The sequence below is a fragment of the Alternaria incomplexa genome (assembly GCF_024043165.1).
Source record: "Alternaria incomplexa strain BMP 0042 chromosome Unknown scaffold_6, whole genome shotgun sequence".
Lineage (NCBI taxonomy): Eukaryota > Fungi > Ascomycota > Dothideomycetes > Pleosporales > Pleosporaceae > Alternaria > Alternaria incomplexa.
This window is the reverse complement of record NW_026249855.1, coordinates 1,217,386-1,239,129: the sequence shown is the minus strand read 5'-3', so window position 1 is coordinate 1,239,129 and position 21,744 is coordinate 1,217,386. Positions and strand designations below refer to the sequence as shown.

General features: G+C 53.6%; 7 protein-coding genes and 1 non-coding gene across 8 annotated transcripts; 4 read left to right on the top strand and 4 right to left on the bottom strand.

Moving 5' to 3' along the window:
- Positions 1-533: 533 nt before the first annotated feature.
- On the bottom strand, positions 534-1,349 carry J4E90_004981 (uncharacterized protein; the record flags this gene model as incomplete). The annotated part of the gene is made up of 3 exons (XM_051434539.1): positions 534-1,074; positions 1,125-1,207; positions 1,269-1,349. 3 exons carry the CDS (start codon positions 1,347-1,349, stop codon positions 534-536), a joined length of 705 nt encoding a protein of 234 aa, XP_051291795.1.
- A 197-nt stretch (positions 1,350-1,546) lies between these two features.
- Positions 1,547-2,641, top strand: J4E90_004980 (uncharacterized protein; the record flags this gene model as incomplete). Its single annotated transcript, XM_051434538.1, has 1 exon — positions 1,547-2,641. The coding sequence occupies one exon, from the start codon at positions 1,547-1,549 to the stop codon at positions 2,639-2,641; it is 1,095 nt and encodes a 364-aa protein (XP_051291794.1).
- A 401-nt stretch (positions 2,642-3,042) lies between these two features.
- On the top strand, positions 3,043-5,208 carry J4E90_004979 (uncharacterized protein; the record flags this gene model as incomplete). The annotated part of the gene is made up of 1 exon (XM_051434537.1): positions 3,043-5,208. One exon carries the CDS (start codon positions 3,043-3,045, stop codon positions 5,206-5,208), a length of 2,166 nt encoding a protein of 721 aa, XP_051291793.1.
- A 1,038-nt stretch (positions 5,209-6,246) lies between these two features.
- CBS2 (Cytochrome B translational activator protein cbs2) lies at positions 6,247-7,911 on the bottom strand (the record flags this gene model as incomplete). Its single annotated transcript, XM_051434536.1, has 5 exons — positions 6,247-7,391; positions 7,439-7,576; positions 7,629-7,722; positions 7,785-7,841; positions 7,894-7,911. The coding sequence occupies 5 exons, from the start codon at positions 7,909-7,911 to the stop codon at positions 6,247-6,249; spliced, it is 1,452 nt and encodes a 483-aa protein (XP_051291792.1).
- A 1,297-nt stretch (positions 7,912-9,208) lies between these two features.
- J4E90_004977 (uncharacterized protein) lies at positions 9,209-10,459 on the top strand (the record flags this gene model as incomplete). Its single annotated transcript, XM_051434535.1, has 1 exon — positions 9,209-10,459. One exon carries the CDS (start codon positions 9,209-9,211, stop codon positions 10,457-10,459), a length of 1,251 nt encoding a protein of 416 aa, XP_051291791.1.
- Positions 10,460-11,685: 1,226 nt separating this feature from the next.
- On the bottom strand, positions 11,686-12,943 carry J4E90_004976 (uncharacterized protein; the record flags this gene model as incomplete). Its single annotated transcript, XM_051434534.1, has 2 exons — positions 11,686-12,404; positions 12,487-12,943. The coding sequence occupies 2 exons, from the start codon at positions 12,941-12,943 to the stop codon at positions 11,686-11,688; spliced, it is 1,176 nt and encodes a 391-aa protein (XP_051291790.1).
- A 2,826-nt stretch (positions 12,944-15,769) lies between these two features.
- On the top strand, positions 15,770-19,730 carry J4E90_004975 (uncharacterized protein; the record flags this gene model as incomplete). The annotated part of the gene is made up of 2 exons (XM_051434533.1): positions 15,770-18,815; positions 18,865-19,730. 2 exons carry the CDS (start codon positions 15,770-15,772, stop codon positions 19,728-19,730), a joined length of 3,912 nt encoding a protein of 1,303 aa, XP_051291789.1.
- A 1,753-nt stretch (positions 19,731-21,483) lies between these two features.
- J4E90_004974 lies at positions 21,484-21,584 on the bottom strand. Its single transcript has one exon. It is a non-coding gene; the product is annotated as a tRNA-Val (tRNA).
- Between the last annotated feature and the right edge of the window lie 160 nt (positions 21,585-21,744).

Here is a 21,744-nt window from a genome sequence, read left to right as displayed (position 1 = left end):
GGATGATGCGTCTTTGAATAGTCCATGGGGCTAGTTCACCGATGAGGGTAATGCTGGGTCACAGACTTCGATGGTTTTCAGAAAGAGTTACTTGGAAGGGAAGGTTGGGCTGGGAATAGGAGCGGGTAGGAGGGGGACTAAGGGTATCGGGTATGTGTGGATGCGGCGTGGTATGGAAAGAAGTCATATGGTGACGCGGATGGCTGTGGCGTAGTTGACCCTGTCTCATTGGTGTGAGGCATGGACAAAGGGTTCTGCACCAGAGCATGGCACTTTATGGCAATGAAGACTTGAGACTTTGATTCGTTCGTCCCTGGCTTTCCTTCCTGCTTCTCAGATAGTACAATATTGGTGTCAAAAACCAGACCCTTTTCCATCGCCAAACGCCTCGCCCAATGCTACACCGGTCTTGGTACCTACTCCAATCTGAAGGCCTTGACGCGGCTGGAGGTATTACGCATGCGCGCTTTCGCTTGAACAGCACGCTGTACTCGAACGTTTCTCTCTCGCATTCTACCCTTCCGTCTGAACGCTTATATGACCCATCGGTAACTGGCGTATCGACCGGCTGTTTCTGACTTTCGGATAATCTTGACGACAGAACCTCTCCTCAGACCGAGATATTTGGCGACTGGGTCCGTGGACTGGATTCTGGGGAGCTGTGTCTGCTTCAGACGGTATCGCTGAAGTAGCTGCTGCTTCTCCTCGTCACTCAGCAGGACGTGCTTGGGCACCAATTCGTGCTTTGTGATGTTGACCAGCAGATCTTGCTCGACAAAGACCTCTACACCGCCCTTGGGACCGTCGGTGATGCTTGTCGCGCCACGGAGGAGTCGAAGGGCCATACCCGTCATGGGCTTTACGGTGACCATGATGCCGGAGTGGAAGGAACCGTTGACAAGATGGGACATGTAGTCGCGCAGTTGCTTCATTCCAACGTTCTCGTCGGCGTTGAACTCAATCCAGATGGTGCCGATGTTGGGTAGGGGCTCTGGGTTCTTCTTGGTCGGGGCATCGGTATACCTTCGGAGCATGTCTTCGGAGGGCTGGCAGGAGAAGTTGAGGCGCGAACGGCTGGTTAGGGTCAGTACTGCGGCCTAGACATGGCTGTAGTTGGCGCATACTCAGGCTCTCCGTCTTCGCGCGCATATTTCCTTGAGAACTCCTCAAGTGACATGGTCATGTCATCTTCGACAATCATGTAGCCCTTTGGTAGAGTCAGCGCGCAGTCCATTGTCGCCCAAAGCGCAAGCGCATGCGCAACGCACCCGGTCGTTCATCATCTCCTTGGTTGTCCGCCAAACCCTCCACAGGCGAATCAGAGACGCGCTGTACTTTTCGCCTTCCATGCTTGCGGTCGGTGACGTCGATGCGGGGGAACGAGTGTCGGGCGGTGGTGTCGGCGCAACAGGTGAGTGAAGACGGGCGCGTCAAAGAAATCTCCAGAAGTTCCATAGGCAGGCCGGGCGAGAGGCTTGGCGTGCAGCCCTAGCGCGCGGACCTGGAGCTTGGAACCCCACCACTTCCGCCCATCTCGAACTTGGACATGGCCTCCTCAAACGAAATCCCCAACCTAAGAACTCTTCTCGGACAAGGCCGCGGCGGACCATCAAGAGGCAGAGGACGTGGAAGAGGTGGTCTTGGAGGTTCCAGTGAAACAAGGGCCCAAGTTCTCGACGATGCCGTCAAGGGGACTGATCAAGATGCGGCGGGGAGCAGGGTGAGCTGTGTAGAGCTAGGTTATCTTCACGACCCATACGCGAAGCTGTTCGCGACACAACAGACGACGAGGAAGCTGCCGTTACTCAACAGAGGCACTTATGTCCGCACCTCGGCCATCGACCTTCTCGTCGCCAAGTTCCTCGTCACCTACCCTTCGTCGGCGAAGCAGATCATCTCTCTAGGTGCTGGCACCGACACGCGATTCTTCCGCCTCCTCGACCTATACCCTCAAACGCGCCTCGTATATCACGAAATCGACTTCCCTTCGAATACGCTCGCCAAGATAGCCACAATACAGAGACAGCCGCTGCTTTACCGAAAGCTACTGCACATACCGTCGACTTCAGCCTCCTACCACTCAGACACGTACAACATCCATGCGCTCGACCTACGTACTCTGGCCGACCCGTCGGAAGAGAAGCCCCTCCCTCAGATACCGAACCTGGACCCGAGCATACCTACATTGATCCTGTCAGAGATGTGTCTGGTCTACCTGCAGCCCTCGACAGTGAAATCAATAGTGTCATCACTGCTCACACACTACCTACAACCTGCGACACCTGCGTCTCTCATTCTCTACGAGCCCATCCTACCCCAAGATGCTTTTGGTCGCACCATGATCTCGAACCTCCAGTCCCGCAACATTCACCTTCATACATTGATAGCGTATCCTGAGTTGGGCGACCAACGTGCGCGCCTTCAGGGCTATGGCTTGACACACGGGGCAAAGGTCGCGGACACAAGTACTATTTGGCGAAAGTGGATCGACGACGAGGAGAAGGAGCGCATCGCTGGCTTGGAATTCCTAGACGAACTGGAGGAGCTGGAAATGCTGCTCCAGCATTACTGTGTTGCATGGGGCTGGAGGGATGGCGAAGGCGATATCTTTTCGAAAGCCTGGGCGGGTGTACGGGAGTAGGAAGTAGTTGGCTCTTCAACTCAGGATGCAGGCATAATTATCATTAATGGCCTCAAATCGGAAACGAATATTGGTTCTTTCGCAGCATGCTTGAGTTATGACGTGACCTGCGTAGAGTGAAAGCCACGTGCTTGCGCGCCAGACGCACTTCCAGGGCTCACGCGCTAGACCTGAGGCGGCCTTGCCCGAACGGCGCCGTGAACCCCAGACACGGTGCTTTGCGACAACAAGAACGACCAATTACCCACCACCCGCCTCAAATCTGCGCCGTGTCGTGAAGAAAGCGCATTTCTCGCCAACACGCAATGGTGTAATCGCCGCCTCCACATCTGAATCACGACTATATACGCTCCTTACCCGTCCCGACACAACAAACAAACCAACACGGAGTCGCTCCTGCCATGGCGGTGCGCAACACGACCCAGCCCTCCTTCAACTTCCTCACCGGCGAGGAAGAGGAGCCTACACCCGCGCCTGCGACTGCCAAACGAGAACCTCTCCGCGAAACCTTTCGAACCACGCTACGAGCCTCCCAGAATGCGCCGCACACGGTTGTGCCTTCTGACCCGATCAATGAAGACCTCCGCGCCCAACTTAACACAGTGCGATATGAGCTCGAAACCGCGAAACAAGAAAAGGAGATGATGAAGCTGGAGCATGCGCAAGAACTCCGCGACGCCCAGAACCGCGCCGATGCCGACTTTCGCAAAGCCCAGCAGGTCGAGGCGTCCAACAGCATGACCGCGAAGAAATACGATGCGCTGACCAAGGAGATGTCGGAGGCACAGACGAAGGCTGCGAACGAGCGGCAAGCGCTGGAACGGCGATTGCGGGAGAGTCAAGAGAGGGCGCAATCGTTACAAGAGGAATACGACGAGGTCAAGGAGGAGTTGTCCACGTCGCAACGGCAGAACGAGCACAGATACAACACCCTACAGACAGAGCACAAGGCGCTGAAGGAGAGTGTGGAGGAGATACATGCAGATCTACAGGCCAAGGTCAATGCTCTACAAACGTCGCAGAAGAAGCTTGCGCAGAAGGAGGAGGAAGTCGGTCAGATGGAGGCTGAGGTCTTGCGCCTGAAGGCAATCACTGGAGATGCGGAAACACTGGCAGTCATCAAGAGGGAACTCTCCGATCAAGTCGCACACATCAAGAAGCTGGAGACCCTCACGAGGGAGCAGAATACTGAGCTCAAGCAGTACCGGAAGCAACACAAGGCGATCGAGGTGGTTGAGGAGGAGAAGAGGTCGCTGCAGACAAAGCTGCGCATGATGGATGACTTACAACGGCAGTTGGGAGAGGCAGAGCTGAGGAAGCAGGTCTTGGAAGAAGAGCGCGACTCCTGGACGTCGTACCTTGAGGCCGAGGCAGAGATACACGGCGAAGTACTCTTCGAAACCCCCCAAGACCTCGCGCGAGCCTTCATCCAAGAGCGCATAGAGAGAACCGATCTTCTCAACAGATTGGGCGAGATCAAGCCTGAACTCACTGTCAAAGACGCTACCATACAAGCTCTCGAAGAGGAGAAGGCCAAACTACAAGCCGAGATTCAGCAACTCAAGGCCGCCGGAAACACCGCCGCGACGAACAGTGCCGACGCAAAGGTGCGAGCGCGCCTCGAACGACAGAAGGCTCTCGCAACCAAGGAAGTCGACTTCCTGCGCGCCCAAGTCAAGGCTTTTGACGACGAAGAGCGTGAAATGCAGCCCGACACATTCGACGCTGCAAAGTCTGAGCGCATAAAGGAGCTTGAAGATCTCGTCGACCAATATCGCAAAGAGGTCGACACTCTACAACAAGAGTTCAACAACCTGGAGAAACTCGCGCCTGCGACCACAGGCCAGAAGCGCGCTCTCGATACAGACGAGAATGATGAACGCGTTGGCGAACTACGTCGGAAGAACCGCCAACTACAAGACGACCTTCACGCCCTGCAAAAGAAGCAAAAACTCGTCGAATCCGAATACAAAGCCCAGCACTCGCAGCTGAAGAAGCTAAAAGAATCCTCACGAACACGCGTTCTAGAGCTCAAATCCAACCCCACCGCCGACGCCGAAGCCCTCAAACTGAGCACCGTACGCAATCTCCGCGAAGCCAACGCTCAACTCATCGACCAGCTGGAGAACCAAAGGACACCCCCCTCCACCGTCCCCGCTGCCACGCTCGACGCCGCCCGAGACGAGCTCGAAGAAATAAAAACCCAGCTCGCCTCCTCTGAGAAGAAGATCAAGCGTCTCAAACAAATCTGGGCCGCTAAATCCCTCGAGTTCAGAGAAGCCGTCGCTTCCATCCTAGGCTGGAAGTTGGACTTTATGCCCAACGGCCGCGTCAAAGTGACCAGCATGTTCAAACAAGCGGACGAGGATGGAGAGAACAGTATAGTGTTTGACGGCGAGAACGGGACGATGAAGGTGTCGGGCGGAGAGCAGAGTGTGTTCGCGGGCGAGATACGCGATCAGATTGTGTATTGGGTTGAGGGCAGGAAGGAGATTCCTTGTTTTCTTGCTGCGCTTACGCTGGAGTTTTGGGAGAGGGGGCCGGGTGGGCAGACTATGCATGGGTAGGTGGTTAGAGGTGGAGATGGAGATTGAGTGGGTCCATGTGTATGGTATAGCGATCTGACGCTTGGTTCGTCGAATGTAATGATGATTTCAGAGTAATGATACAGGTGGTCCAAAATCTACCTCTCCCAAACAGTTTTCGATCTCCTACCCCTTCTCGACCGTTGAATGTATCACACCATACCCAACCTCCGCATCTCCCTCTCCATATTCTCATCCATCACCGCCCTCCTTCCCCACCACTCCACATTCCTTTCCCCATCCATCTGCCCGTCCCCTCTATCGACCTTCCTCCACCACCAGAACCAGCCCATGACCCAACACCACGCGAATGCCACCATGACGAGGAAATCGTAACATAGTAGGGACACTGTTGCGCCTACGACCCAATCATGTTGTTCCGTTGAGAGGCTAATTTGTTCGCCGAAGTCGTTGACGGTGGTGTTTTTCGTGGGGTTTGCTGTTGGTGTAGTTGGCGAGACGAAGTGGAGTGTGAGGGTAGTGGTTTGGTGCTCTGATTCGGTAGTCGCCGGGGTGGACTCAGTCGTAGTAATGAAGGTATTTGATGGCACTGTCTCGGTTGTGGTATCGGAGGGCTGAGTAAGGTAGATGAAGATGGGTGTGGTGAGTGTAGATGTATACGCCGTTGTAGCATCTTCGGCGAGTACTAATGCGCCGCCAGTGTAGTTCATGAAGATGAGGAGCGCGAGAATAGTAATGATGAGCATGATGATGGTGTCAACTCGGCAGCGTATCGAGGATGTGTGGTCTCCGCTTGGGTAGAATATGTCGGTAAGGACTGGAAAAGATATAAGAATCAAGGGATAGCATAGTCTTAAGAAGCACTAAAGCAGGTTGAGGAGAACGGAAGCGCACAATGGCTATGGAAGTGTGGTGAGGGTGGGTTGGTGGTGGAGGCAAGCGAGCTATTGTTCTCGTAGCCGTGAAAAGAAGCTTATCATATATACACAAAATTGCCCTCCTTCACCTCGAACGCCGAAACCCTGCTACAAGGCGTAAATTTTCATCATATTGTTCTCATCATTGCGCCTTGTCCCAAGGTAGCGCAAATGTAGATACCCAGTCCTCAACCTCCTTCTTGAGCTCGATGATCTCGGTGATGTCCTCGCCTTCACCAACGTACTCCTTGAACGCGGCTACACTGGCGGGGTTCTTGCGACCAGTGTCTTCGGCCTTCTTTTTGGCGTCCTTATCAAGCTTCTGGGTAATTCCGACGGCGCGGTGCACGACGTCAGCCACACGCTTGAAGTCCTCGGTCTGGAAGCCACGAGTTGTCATGGCGGGAGTTCCGAGACGCAGACCACCAGGCTTCATGGCGGACTTGTCACCGGGAACAGTGTTCTTGTTCGACGCGACGCCTACAAGCTCGAGGATGCGCTCTACTCGTGCGCCGTCTACGCCGCGGTCTTTCAAATCGACAAGGACAAGATGGTTGTCAGTGCCGCCTGAGACGATGTTGTAGCCAAGACCGCCGTTCTCCTTTGAGTCGCCGAGGCGCTGCGCGAGGGACTTTGCGTTGTCCAGAACCTGTTGTTGGTAGTCCTTGAACTCTTTGGTTGAAGCTTGTTGCAGAGCTACAGCCAGAGCAGTGATAGTGTGGTTGTGGGGTCCTCCCTGGTGGCCTGGGAACACGGATGCGTTGATGGGGCCCTCCAAGTCGTACATCTCCTCCTTGCCCTTCTTGTCAACCTTCCGCACACCCTTGCGGTAGAAGATCATAGCGCCTCGCGGGCCTCGCAGCGACTTGTGTGTTGTGGTGGTGACGATATCGGAGTGGGGGAACGGAGAGGGGATGACGCCGGCGGCAACGAGACCTGAGATGTGAGCCATATCGGAGAGGAGGTATGCGCCAACATCGTCTGCCAGCTTTCGCATGCGCTCGTACTCGATCAACCGACTGTATGCTGATGTGCCCGCAACGATGACCTTTGGCCTGTAAAGGTGAGCCAGTTCCGACATCTTCTCATAGTCGATGATACCAGTCTTCTCATTCAGCCTGTATGGGAGAGTCTCGTAGTACTTGGATACAGCGGAGATCTTCTTGGTGGGTGTTTGGTATCCGTGCGACAGATGGCCGCCATGGGGGAGGTCGAGACTGAGGATACGGTCGTGGGTGTTGAGGACGGCGGAGTAGGCGTAGAGGTTTGCGGGTGATCCGGAGAGGGCTGTGTTGTGTTAAGACATAGTATAGCAGTTTTATCGACTGACTCACGCTGGACGTTGACACCCCACTCGTCAGGGCTCAAACCGAATGCCTTGAGTGCTCTTTGCTGACAAAGGCGCTCGGCCTCGTCAATGTGCTCATTTCCTCCGTAGTATCGTGCGCCTGGGTATCCTTCCGAGTACTTGTCTATGGCGTCGTGTAAGCTTGAGGTTGTGGTGTGAGGATGCGCAGAACGTACTCTGCATCACGCTGCCGAGCGCATCGAGCACGGCTTGCGATGTGAAGTTTTCCGAGGGGATGAGGTTGATGAAGTGCTTCTGGCGGTTCTTCTCCTACAATAGAAGTATTGTGAGCTTCGTCTTCGTATCTGCGACCCGGGTATGTGGCAACGAACCCTGTTGATGATTTGGTAGACGGTGGGATCGGCTTGTTCAAGATCTTGGGAGAGGATCTACCGCTTGTTAGTATTTCTTCCCGCTTCATCCTGCTATCATAAAACGTACCTTTTGCTGCGCATCCATACTTGTCGCATAGCCCCGCCATTGTTGTGTCTGTATTCTTGCATGGTTGGTGGCAATTGAGGCTATGGAGCGAGAGGTGAGCTGGCGCAAAGGCGCTCTGCAGGCTGCTCTGAGGTTGGCCATGTTGGGTCAGTCTGGTATACACAGTGGAAGCGTGGCGCGACCTTATAAACGTGCTCGATGCCAGCCGGACTCGTAGTCTCAATGAGGCAACGAAACGATGGGCCCGCTTAATCACGGACTAGGGCGGCACTGGCAGGGGTCAGGGCCTCGGCGCCGTTTCTCCGTTCTCCGGCGGTAAAATATCGAACCTTCCGTCTCGCGTCCGCTCTTCTTTTCTTCACGTAACTAAACCCGAGATGATATGACTGCTTCAATTCAGCTGCATCCTCACTTGGCTGGCGCAAGCTGGCCGATGTGGGAGCTGTTGACACGCCCCGGCACCCACCACCTAGGGGGACGAAAAATTTTATGATCGGCTCGTTACGTAGGAAGCATCTGTTGATGCTGCTGTATTGTGTCCGGCGCGGTACGGTCTGGAGCACGAAATGTATAGTGTCTTCACTCAGTTCCGCTGTCGTCACCTTGTATGTAGCATTCCAATGTAATCGTTATTGTCACCACGTCTTGTTGTTGCTCATAAGAATTACTCACCATGAATGTGCCACACCTCAGTATGACGTCGACTATATTGACTCTACACCTTCACATAAGCAGGCGAAGCAACAGCGGTTCACTTTAACTCTCAGCATCCGTAATTGCTAATCGAGAAGCCGAACGCGGAACTGAGTTTTGTTCCTGCTAGATAACACGGCTGGACACAAGCTTCCCACTCACTTCTACCCCGACCCTGAGAGACCCTGATGGACCCACGGCAGTACCACTCGGCAGCTTCTTCACACACAGACTGTAATCAATTTCTGATAAGCGTTTTCAACGTGCGCTTTCGAGCTTCGTGCACGAAAGACAGGTGACAGCCTGCACTCAGTCTGTCAGATCGTAGGAACTTTTGAGCATGGATGAAGGACACTGCCCTCACCTCCACCAACCGACTGCCAAGGTTACTAGTAACAGTCCTTAGCCTGGAAAGCGCGCGTGGCAACGACCGTCACTGCCTTAGACGCGCTTTCTCTGTTTACTGACCCCGCGTCTACTGCATCAACCCCATCTTGACCGCAGCCGCAACCTCTACCTCTTCCTCTGCTTCTAACAGCGGTCATCCAACGGCTAAGCGTGACTGTTTCTTACACCGCTAACAACCTCAACTAGCAAGGTGTCTGCATATAAAAATCACATCATGGCGCCCAAACTCAAGACACCGAGCCTGCCTCCTCTCACGATATCGAAGAGTCGCGACTCGAGCCCAGAGCTAGGCAGCCCTTCCAAGATCACGCAGTACAACCAGAAGACAGGCCGTCCGGTTCGAAAGAGCGCAGGCAAGATTCAGAAAGTGGCAGGCTACGTCGATTTCGAAGACGCCGACTTTGACGCCTTGACCGAGAGTGAGTTGAGCGACGAGGAAGAAGAGGATGATATGGACCCGCGCAGCCGTTCAGACAAGAAGAAGAAGGGCGCACTGAAGCGCAAGCGCAGTCCTTCACCCCCGTCTCCGCGTCTAGAGCCCGTTGTCTACCGCCAGGAGCTCGATGACCTCACCGACAATGAGGATGCCGGCGCCTTTCATCGGAGTGCTCCGAAGAAGCCGCCCATGACCTTGCAGTTCAACGTCCCGCTAGGCTTTCATGGTCCACTCTTCGTCAAGCTCGACAGCACCATCCTACAGACCAACGAGCAGGGCAAACTACATGAGATGCAGCCAGGCAAATCGAACAAGTCCCGTGTTACAGGTCCGCAGCCAGCCGGAAAGTCCGCGGTACACAGCGTAGGCTTCACGGATCTGCCGCCCGAGCTAAGGAACACTATCTATCGGTACATCTTCGCTCGCAAGGACAAGACCTCGAAGCTCAGGATTCCGATGACGGTCAACGATCCCAAGGAAAGCCTGACCAAGTCTGGTCAATTCCTCAGGACCTGTAAGCTGGTGCATAACGAAGGCTGTTCGATCTTATACGGCGAGAACACATTCTCCTTCCACCGGCACTACGATACTCGAGGACCTTACTGGGAGCCAGTACCCAAGGAGATTGGTTATCAGGACGTACTGCATTTCCTGAGAATGATCGGCCCCGAGAACATTCAATACCTTCGCGATGTCAAATTCGTCTTCGATGACGCACGCCCAAAGGACACACCCTATGTCCGCTCCAACGAGGAGCGCCGTTATCTGAACGACGACTACCTGGCGAACTGCCTCCGCATCCTCCGCAACGCCAAGCTCCGCAAGGTCACAATGTACTTTGGCGGACGTCGGCAACTGGGCCGTACCGATGTCAGGTTCTTGGGCTACCTGGAGCAGATCAAGGCCGACGAAGTGGTGCGGGAGCCCGAGAAGTACCATCATGGTGCCGATAGGTTCATGAGCAGAATGGCCTGGCATGACCTGAAGGAAGCGATGGTGCGAAAGGACAAGCTCTACGTGAAGGAGTAGCTCAGTACTCCAGATGCCCCAGACACCATCTCGCGGCATACTACACATTACATGTACCTTGCGATCCAACCACTTCGGGTATCAGAACTGTCGGCTTCTGTCATGTTCTAATATTCTCATTTTATCGGCCTCATGTTCACATTCAGATTGCTTCGGCAACCTTCCAGTAGACCTAGCGATTGCTTTCACTCGAGCGGAAGTACGATGGCGACCGGGCGTTGGATGGCTATCATATGTGGTGAAGGTTCATTTTGTACAATTTACCCCCGGGCCCATGTTTCCTATCTGTCAGCGGATGACGTTGTCAGCCCCTGTTTGGCGACGGTACAGGCACTTCCTGCAGCACATCACATCAATGTATTTTCCCAACATAAAAATCCGAAGCATTAGATAAAATTCCTTCGTGCTGTCGTGATGATTGGTCCAACCCCTCATTATCATTCCTCGATATTACCGCCAATGGCACGTCCGGGCCCCAACAACGCACCGACGGCTAAAATGCGACATCCCGTAGCCCCGACCCCACCAGCTATTTCTCAGCCTGCCGCCGCGCAACGTGTTGATCCATGGGACAAAAGATGTACCTTGCATAAGCGAGCCGTGCGAACCCCTGCTTAATGCGGTACGCGATGGTGGTGTGGCTGCAGGGCAAATCATATACAGTAACATAAATCGAGGCAAGCACCGGGAAAACGTTATCTACGTGAAACATTGCTGCACGTAGCCGCTGCCAGTCGTTCTTGCGCATGCAGAAAAGAATGCACCTCGATGCGTTCGTGCATGCATCCCGTTACCGGGCTTGAGGGTCGGGCGGAACACGATCTGGAAGGTGGTCAGAGTTCTATTTAGCCTTTGTATACTATTTGGGCGAAGTTGGTGGTCGAGTTCATAAAAGTGGTTTGATATAGCCGGTTTGCCCGATGAGCTCCTCGGACAGGACAGCACGGGTCAGGGTAGTGATTCAGTGGGTATACGGTACGCGATGCACGTTGTGGATGGTCGGTGCGGGAGGTACGTCAGCGATCATGTACGGAGACCACGGAGATTTTGTGGAATTGGTTAGAGCGGAGAGTGATGTGAGGGGCTGGCACTTGGTGCCCGTAGCTTCTTGCATGTGTCTGTTCATTCATATCGTCGATTCGTCTAGACATCGTCATCGTTCGGTCCGGTGAGCGGTTCTATTTGATGCGCTCCTCGGGATTGCCGAGCATGTGCGTTGAACCCACTTATGTCGTCTTTCCTTTCCGCTTCTTGAACTCTTCTATCCAACCAGCTGCCTTGTCCTTTGGTATCACGCTTATCGTTACCAGACCGTCGACGATCTCTGGCTTTCCGCTTCCAAGCACTTTGCCCAGGCTCATCTTCTTTCCTACTTTGATCAGACCGCCGGCTGCAGTTTCCATGTAGGACTCTACGTTGTCGATGGTGTACTCGTGCTTCTCGTCCCATGGCAGCGGGAAGATGTAGTCGAGGTGTTCGTCTAGCTTCTCTTTCTCAGAGAACGCCTTGATGAAGTCAGACTGCGAGTGCATGGGATACAGCAGTATGACTGGCACCGTGAGTGTTGAGGAAGGATCCAGACTATTCTCCAGCTTGACAGTGGCGTCTTCCAGATCTGGGGGCTTCTCCGTGCTCCGCGTAAGGATATTCCGGCTCCTCAAGGCGAGTTTGAGTGTTACCCGCTCTGATGCAGCCTTTTCTTCTCGTTCGCGACGCGCCTTTTCGACGGATTCTATGTACTGCTTCCGAGCATCGATCTTGGTTTTGAGGGCCTTGAGAGGGGCGTTGTTGGCATCTAGGGCCAGGCCTCTGTCGCAAGCCCAGGCTGCTTCCTGTAGCTTGTCGAGTGCTAGACCAGCAGTGGCTGATCTGTAGAAGGCTTTGACGTTTGCGGGGTTGATCTTGAGCGTTGATACGCAATCTTGAATGCAAGAGCGATAGTTTTCTGCCGTGTGTCAGCAGACCATAGTCGAAACTTTGGTGAAGAAGCCATAATGCCTGTCTTCAGGGTGTGCTTGCAAACTCACTCTTCTCCAAATTGCATAATGCTCGGTTGACATAGACAGCCTCCGCAATCGCCCTTTCCTTCTCCGCCTCCTCCTTCTCGTCAAGCTCCACGGGAATAACGTCCGGACCTTCCGCATCTGGATCAGGGTTTGTTTGTGGACCTTTGAGCGCCGCTATTGCCTTATCGTAGAACTCTTTCGCGTCTGTCCATTGCTTTGCCCGCGCGCATTCGTTGCCTTGTTGCCGGAAGTTCTCAGCGATCTCCGCACGGGTTCCCTCGTACGCCATCGCTTTCAACGCCTCGAGCGCCATGTTTTCGCCTCCTTCGCCATCTGTTTCATCTAGACTGGTCATGAAGATTGGCATACGGTTCATCTCTTTCAGCAAGTCGTCTACTTTTTTCGACTTGACATCAGCCATCGCCGGTGGCAAATCTGCAGACGCCGCCGGTGGGCCATTTTGATCTGGTTGCGCCATGTCGCCTGTGTTGTTTCGAGGAATTCACAACTGTTGTCGCAAATATCACGATATGCTCGCTGTGACTGTCTGCTCGAATTTTCGGCGGATAGTCGCTTAGTCACGCGATGGCGGGGCTGCTGGCTTCGGGAACCCTGACGTCCCAACTTGCAATCACTGGCTGCCTGCCGTCGAGCAGACAACCCAGTTAGAGGGCACCACCAGCCACCCGCCTACAAGCTAGCAGAGCAAAGCAAGAAGGGATGGCGCAGGACAACGAGAGGGGCACGCTAAAATAGGGTCAGCCGGCACCGGCGCTTCCGCGTCATGCTATATCGTCTAAGCTTCTCGTCCACGCCGAAGGTTCAGGGCGCTGTAGCCGATTACGACGCAAATCTCCTATTTGCTTTTCTGAGACAACCACGAGGTCCAGTAGGGCCGAGCAATACCGACTGACACCTGACGAGGCATACATTGTGCGACAGTTGGATCGTGAGCTGTTATGTCGCGTGTCGGGTGGAATCATGGAATGTTCTGCTGATTGCCAGGCCGCCGTATTGCGCCCTCAGCTGTCCGCACATCAGGCCCACTCTCCGCTGGTGGACCAAGTACATACTCCTTGTTACACTCGGGGTCCATTATTCGTGAACCCCATCGGCGAAGTGTCGATTCAGAATGATGGTTGCGGGCGATTCCACCACACGGCAAGGCTGTTTATTTGGAGGCGTTCAACGAAACGTCAATCGATCGCGTTCAGGATGCCACTTGCACGTCGCGCGACGCCTTCAAACTGTATCCTTCCCGTCCGCGGGGGATTGCCCATTCGACAGGCTCAGCCTGGCCAGAGATCAAACGTCATGGTAGCGTGGATCTTGCTCTCGATTTGTTGGGGTAAGAAGACGGCCTGCGATCCTCAACTTTCACATGTGCCGAACTCCTTACTCGACTACCCGACTGACCATGACTGAGGACTGCTACAAATACACTCTGACATGATAACTAAGCATCTCACAAAAAGAACTCTGAGGCTGAGGTTTCCATTACTTTCAACTTGTAGAATTGCGTCGTCGATCTGGACTCGAGTTCGGCTCCTTTGCACCGCCAAGAGCGCACGGATGAATCCTTTCGTCTCAAAGTAGGAAGTCGACTACCTCTGCTTGACTCTCACCTGACTCGGCAGTACAGGATAAGGCTGCTCATTCATGCAACTGCCTACCAGTATGGCAATCCATATATGCCTCCTTTTTGAGGCTTCCAACAGGCATGGGATTGCCAGACCGAAACGTGATCAAAGTATCAAGATCGATGTTCTAATTACAGGCGATGGCTATAACCTAACGGTACCGCACTGGCGCACCGGAGCGTTGGGCGCCATCGAGAGTTTGATAGCTCGGACCGGGACACGAACGTGCCACTTGGTCCAAAGCTTTCCACAGTGGGCCAAGTTTGCGGCGTGGGCAGAGGCTGAAACCCTGAATCACAGCTCATCAACAACGCCAGACTACGCCGGAGGCGTCCAGAATCACTGATAGGGCAAGGCATACGCGGAGCTTTGGACGGCGATAATATCCATCTAGCAAATTACCGTCCACGCAGCTTTCGTCTGAAGCCAGCTGCGCCCAGGGTCGTATGAACTTGCGCCTCACATCTGCTGATGCTGCTCCTCTCGCGCATCTATCACACCCCCTTCGTCAACACCGTTACTGCCACCCGCATTCGTTACCACCTACCCCTTGTCGGGTCATTTCCTTCACCTCGCTAAGGTATTGGCCGTCGTCGCGGGACGCATTTAAGGGAACGTTGGACCTAAATGCGCAGCCAATGACGCTTAGCTGAAAAGCGGAAAGCGGATGGCCTGAGCCAATAGTGTCCCTGTAGTCCAGGGGACCCTCGGCTCAGCCTGCATGCAGGGATACTTGTGCTCGCTAGTGCGGAGATGTGCATAAGCAGATGGACTCGGACATCGAAACAAATTTGAGCAGGCACAGATGGGGTTTGATTGATCCCAGGAATCCTATTCGTGCCTTTGGCCATAGTCCCGCCTCCTCTTGGACTGTGCGGACTTGTGCCTGCGTTCCGGGATCCTAGCTGATGCATGGGCGATCACAGCGATTTCATGCTCAAGTTGTGCCTGTCCCTCCTTCTCCTCCCTACGCTCCGTGCCGTTGACGACACACGGGTATCATTCTCGTAGGGCCCGCTGCCCGTTGCTTGACAGTTCTTTTCTTACCATCAAAAGTGTTTTAGCACGCGCCATTAGTCGCTTTCTTCATCTCATTTGCATCGTATGTATGGAATGAGTTGAGCACGTTTCTCTATCTATCGACTTTCACCATTGTCACGTCATTCCTTTGAACCGTAAGTACGCGCCATTGATTCGTGACTGGACCTATTCGTTACGACAGGACTCTTTGATTGGAAGCCATTTGGTACTGACCTCCTACTGCAGTATCGAGACCATCCGAACGCTGCCGTACCGTCGATATATCTACCCCACGTAATCCGACCCGACGCTATCCACTATCCTTGAGGACAACTCCTGCTATCCTGCGTAACTAGCATTCAATACCCGATCGCAGTACGAACGACTCGACCGGTACGTGAACCATTGCCAGGTCTATTGGTGGTCGACACAATCGCCATCGTTACAACAATCAGTTGTGGAAGCGCGTCGACAGAGACTCCACAAAGACACGCCTGGCTACGGCAACAGGAGACACGTCATTGACATATTCTGACCCTATTGCAGGCATGTGTTAAGCTATACGTACCTACAGCACCACTTCGTTGTGGTTCTGAACACCCTACTACATAATATACTTTCCTGGCCTAGACAATACGCCCGACATGGCTACCGACTACTTTTCCGACCAGGAAACCTTCCTGACCAACCACCCGCTTCCCACCCCCGCTGGAACTCCATACAGTTCCTTATCCCGAAGAACCTCAACACACGAAACACCAGGAAGCGATGTTCCCAGTTCACCACCTCCACTTCCACACGACAACAGTTCCAGTTGGGACGATGCTGCGAACGACGAGAGTATCTCAGTTCTGGATCCGCGCCGCTTTACTCCAACCTTGCATGCCAATCTAGTCTCGGAGATCTTGAATCTCCGCCGGGAACTTGATTCGAAACACAGGTTCATCGATGATCTGGAGACAAACCTAGACACCGCGCGATCCGAAAATGACGCCCTTGCCAAACAGCTTTCCTCGTCCAACAAGGAAAGCAAAGCCGTCAAACGCCAGCTCCAGCACTTCGAGACCGAAACACTTGCTGCATTAGAAGAGATTGCAGGTGAAAGAGACAAGTTCAAGGAGACCAATGCCGACTTGCGAGAGAAACTAGCTGCAGCAGAAAAGAGGACAAGAAGCCAAGATGACGACTCTACCAAGGTGCACGACATGTGGGCTCGCGAAAAAGAAGAGTGGGCGGGAGAAAAACGAATTCTGGAGCGACGTGTTCATGTGTCAGAGACCCGCTTGAGGATGCTTTTGGACGAGATCGCTATCCAGGAAGAAGCTGCCAATGAGGAGGCTGGTGTCGAAAGTGAGGCAGAAGACCCGAGCAAGGACACTGGTATACCGGAGAGCGACGCAGGAAGCGTACGTTCATCGCCACAGCGAAGGTCATCCACACGTCTTGGACGTCATTCCAGGAACAGAAGCAACAGCAGCTACAGGAGCATTGGACGCAGCTACCGGATGTCATTGATGAGCTCTGATGGATATGGCAGAGGCAACGGTCTTAGTCTTGCAGACGAGCTCACATTCGATGAAGAAGAGGAAGAGTTGGATGATCTGGAGCTTGACTCGGACGACTTCCCTGAAAATGAAATGCGGGCTCGAAGAGTTCGCGAGTCGCGACAGTCGATGTTACCTGACGAAAAAGCAAAGCGCATCCTAGGATTAAGCAGCGATACCCAGCAAGTTACATGGGATAGCCCTGTCATGGCTGCCGATGATACCGAGCCGCGGAAGTCGTCATATGAAACGGTTCAATCGTCAGTAACATTGACGCCTCGCGATATTACTCTCGTCTTCCCGCCAACACGACCAATCTATGTCGATACCGGTGTGCAACCGTCGCCTCCACCATCACCTGCCAAGTTGGTCATGGTGGAAGCGACGTCGCAAACTATTGAGCCATCTGTCCAGACCAAGTCGAACGACTTCCCATCTACTGCTGCTGAGGTTGAGGCCAACCAAAGTCGGAAGCGTGTTTCAGTACCCTTGACTTCCAGCCCGCCGGTCCAAGCCAGCCCTGAAATCTGCACAACGACCTCAAGCTCGGTACAGACAATCGAACAGCCTCTCAGTCCGCCACCTACGCCTAGGATTCCTCAGCCATCAGACAAAGCACCCTTGTCACCAGTCTACCAAACTCAGCTCGTGTCTACGGCAACGCAGACAGACTCACCGATCGAGCCTGAAGTAGTACCAGAAAAGCCTACTAGAGCGCCACCGCCAGCGCCGATAACAATCCCTTCTATTGCTATCCATGCTCCTACATCTGCTCCTTCGTCTCCCAAGGCCCCTATCCTTCCTCCAGGAACCAAGACTGTCTCGACTCAAACCACCGGCGACCTGGTAGCTCCAATGACTTCTACTGCCATGCAGACTGAGCCAATTAGGATTGACCAAAGAGCTGTGAAGCTTCCTGCGCATCTCCTTCCTTCTGCTATAACCTCCAAGCCTGGAACGCCTGAGGCAGATCACGTCAAGATAATTAAGAAGGATTCTAGCGATGCCGAGAACTCAACTCTCAAGGCCACGTCTCGCCAGGACTTCATCACCCGTCTTGAGAAGGCTGCCGAGAAGAAGGTTGAGAATCGTTACCCAGGAAACAACGACAACGGACCTTTGTCACGCCAGCTTCATTCAGACATGCTCAACCGACCCTTCCGAACAAGCAGCCTTTTCGCCGGTTTCGACGGCCCTTCGTCTGATGAAGAGGATGACGACGCGGACCTGAGCGACGACGACTATAGGAGCCCACAGTTCTCTACCCCAATGCTTTCGTCGCGTAATGCAAAGAGCGGACGGCCAGTGAACCCGCCTACCCCTGTTCCTGAAGATAAAGAATCAACGCCCATGCCTAGGCCATCGGAGGATTCTGTCAACAGTGTATCTATAGCGTCTAAGCGTAGCTCGATGGAGAAACCCTCTAGAGTTGGCAAGGCACAGCGTAACTCTATCGGCCGCCAGCCCAGCATCCGACGATCTGCCATGATCCACAGCGGAACCGCAGCGCACAACATTCCCAAGCCACCCTTCCCGGTTCCCACTCGATCCAGCTCCCGCAACAAGCCAGTGAGCAAGAGCGAAGGTTCGCAAAGCCCAACCCCTCGCAATAGTGGCTCGTACGCTGGTCGCCGTCCATATGGCGTGAAGCATCAGCGTAAAGATAGCCTACGCAAGGTGCGATCTGCTGCTCCTGTCTCCAAGGGCGCACGCTCTCGCAGCAGATCACCCACACTGCCTGCGACTCCGAGCATTGCCGACACATCTTCAATTCCTCCACTACCGAGCGACATTGCCAGTGCAAGTGGCTTCCGCCATCGACACCAACTATCGAATGCAACCGCAGCGACAAGCTACACTGCTAATGGATCTACTAACACTTCTGTCTCGCACACTAGTGTCGTCGATGCGATCGCTGCAGCCATGATCGGAGAGTTCATGTGGAAGTACGTGCGCAAGAGGAAGACCTTTGGTGGCCCTGACACGCCGGTAGATGTCAGTCGCGCAGCAGAGGAAGCTTCTTTGGCTAGCCATGGTGTGAGACACAAGCGTTGGGTCTGGATCTCTCCATATGAAAGAGCCATCTTGTGGAGTAGCAAACAGCCAACGACTGGTTCCGCGTTGATGGGTAAGAGTGGTCGCAAGCGTAAGTCTCTCGTATTCATGTCACTTTCTACCTACTAACATACCACTAGTCGTCATCCAGTCTGTTCTCGATGTCGCCGACACCTGTCCTGCCCCGAAGAACGAGACACTCTTCAACCGCTCTATCCTCATCCTTACTCCCGCTCGTGCGCTCAAATTCACCACCTCGTCCCGCGAAAGGCATTACCTTTGGCTGACGGCCCTTTCTTTCCTCGCCCATTCGAGCGCACCCATGCCAGATCTGACTTCCTTGCCACCGGTACCTCCGCCGGTCGACGAAACACTTCAACGTCAACAAGGTGCGACACTGCGCCGTAGTCGTGTTCAGGACTCTGTGCGTCTCGCTAAGGGAAGGACGAACCCAGTCATGGCTCGTTACGCAGCTCAGGATGAGCCAATGCCTAGCTTGCCATCTCTTGCTGGATTTGAAACGGCTATGCCAGACTCGGCCAGCCCTCCGACTATTCCTCGTGGACCACAGCACGGCAGGAAGAGGAGTTCCACCGGACCAAGCGCACCTCCTCCAACTGTTCCCTTCCGTAGTTTCTCGCACCAGCATGTACCATCGGTCTACTCCAACGTATCATCTGATATGTACAGTGCCGGCGTACCACCATCAGTACCTTCGTCAGTCTACAACCCCAACAGCGGCGCCATGAGTTCGCGAACCTCAGAAGCCAGCACATCGACTCGTCAACACTTCTTCGACACCATGGGCACAGTCCGCATGGAAGCCTTCATCGACAACGCTCTCGGCGACCCCAAGCAGCTGAGCAGCTACGGCGGACGAGCACCGCACATGCAGCACCGTCGCCGACGCGGCAGCAGCCAGTGGAGCGCGAGCACGCGCGACCAGTCGAACCGAGGCGGCGGTCTCTTCGACTTCGACGCTAACGATCCTTTCCGTGGTTTCTAAACAACGCACTGCACTTACGATTCGCTCACGTGTGACGGGCATGCTTTACGGTCGCTCGGATGTCTTCCACCGCCTGTCGCCCTTTCGTCTTTCGACTATCTCCATCTTTCGCCTGTACCGTCTTATTCTCTCACTGCTAGGGCAACGACCCATACGACTCGACGTCATTGTGCGGAGGTCCCATGTACCTCTGCATCTTTCCTACTGTCACTCTACTTCGACCCACCTTTTGTATTCACCCACTCGCTCAACAAACCCTAGGGGCCTGACTGCAAGGCTAGAAAGCGGTTGTGCTCGCGCGCATCTTATCACTCGTACCGCCTATTGTAATGTTTCTTCTCTCGGCCGGCTTTCGCTGCTGCGCACCATTGATACCCCTCTCGCTACCTTTACCATGTGGTCTTTGAGCGACCTTTATTCCCTTGCTTGTTTTTCCTTTGCACGAGCGTTCTATATCCACTTTGTCTTGGTTGGAGGTGTAGCCTGGGCGATATTCACTCGCTACTTGGTGGGGGATGAGTAGGGGTTAGCCTCAGGGGCAATGATCCAAGTTGGTAGTTTGTGAAGAATCCTACAATCATTACCGCTATCTATGATACCCGATCAGTCTGCATGTGATGTTGTAATGCGAGCAAAGCTGTGCCCCCCGATCCCGGCATACTTCGGCGTCCTCGCACCACTTTCCAGCAAATTCTCATCGCAGCCCCACCACGGCCCAACCATGCAAACCACCAAGTCCATGTCGCACTGCTGTGACTATCATTATAAACCGTAATATTTTCCATCGCACCATCAATCAGTCAAGCAACTCGCTTACAATCGGTTTTGTAGTGTGCGTAGATCCTCTTCCTCACTTACCAACTTGCCCCCGCTAATAACCATCCAGGTAGCGGTTATCACTCCGGATTCTGATCTCAAAATCAGTGTCTTCCGGCAACCCCGGTTCGATTCCGGGCAAGACCTCTCTTTTTGGATCCGTAGAGGCCCTGGGTAGTGTAGGGAGACGTGGTGGTATGCGTGGTGGGGTGTTGGCGGAGACTGAAGCTTTTTTTTTGGTTTCGGGTATGTCAGACACACCCAATGTTTTTTTGAACATGGGAATTGTATTACAATGCGAATTCAGCGATGCATATGGAATGATACGTGCATCCACCTTGTTCAAGGGAAAATATAAACACTGTGGAGCCTACATTAAGATACAAACATGCAAAGTAGGTGGCCCAACGTTAACGTAGGCTCTAGACCTGTTGAGTTTTTCCCTTGTTCAAGGTGCTTCTAATTGTCTAACATACATTATATATTGATGCGAAAGCTGCATATTCTACAGACGTGAATCGTGTTACGTCCCCATCACAAAAGGTAGTCTTGCCAACTATATGCATGTAACAGATTTCGTCAGTCCCGTTGAATGTATCTCCCAGGCTGCTACGACTATCTTTGGCCTTCAAGATAGCACAAGTTGCTGTGCTGCGTAAGGCTCGCTGCATCGCACTTTCGAAGTTCTTTTGCCGAAGTTTCGCCTTTTTGTCCCCACCCCTGCCAACGAACACATCCTTCAAAATTGAATGGACAGGATTCTGAAATAACGTGATGTGTCCCTCTGAAGCATCGATTTAGGTATTTTGGAGTGAAATACGGGTCTTCATTCGCCAACTCGAAATCTACCAAAAAAAAAGTCCAGATCCGACCACGCCTATTCACTGCCCTCCCCCGCAACAAAAAACGTATGCACTACAGTAACTGTAGCTCCTCTTGACTCATCGGAGGTTTGAACTCCGGACCTTCAGTGTCCTAACTGGTGGCTTTTGAGACCCCTTGTTAGACTGACGTGATAACCAACTACACCAACGAGCCCTGTTTTATAGCAAACAGAGGAATTATAAGAATTATGTAGTTGTTCCGGGAGCGCTGGCAGCAAAACTGACCGACTTGAGGGCTGGGAAATGTGCAGTCGCTAGGGCGAAAAGGGGGGGTTGAATGTGGGCAGCTCGCTGGAGCTATACCCACTTGGCCG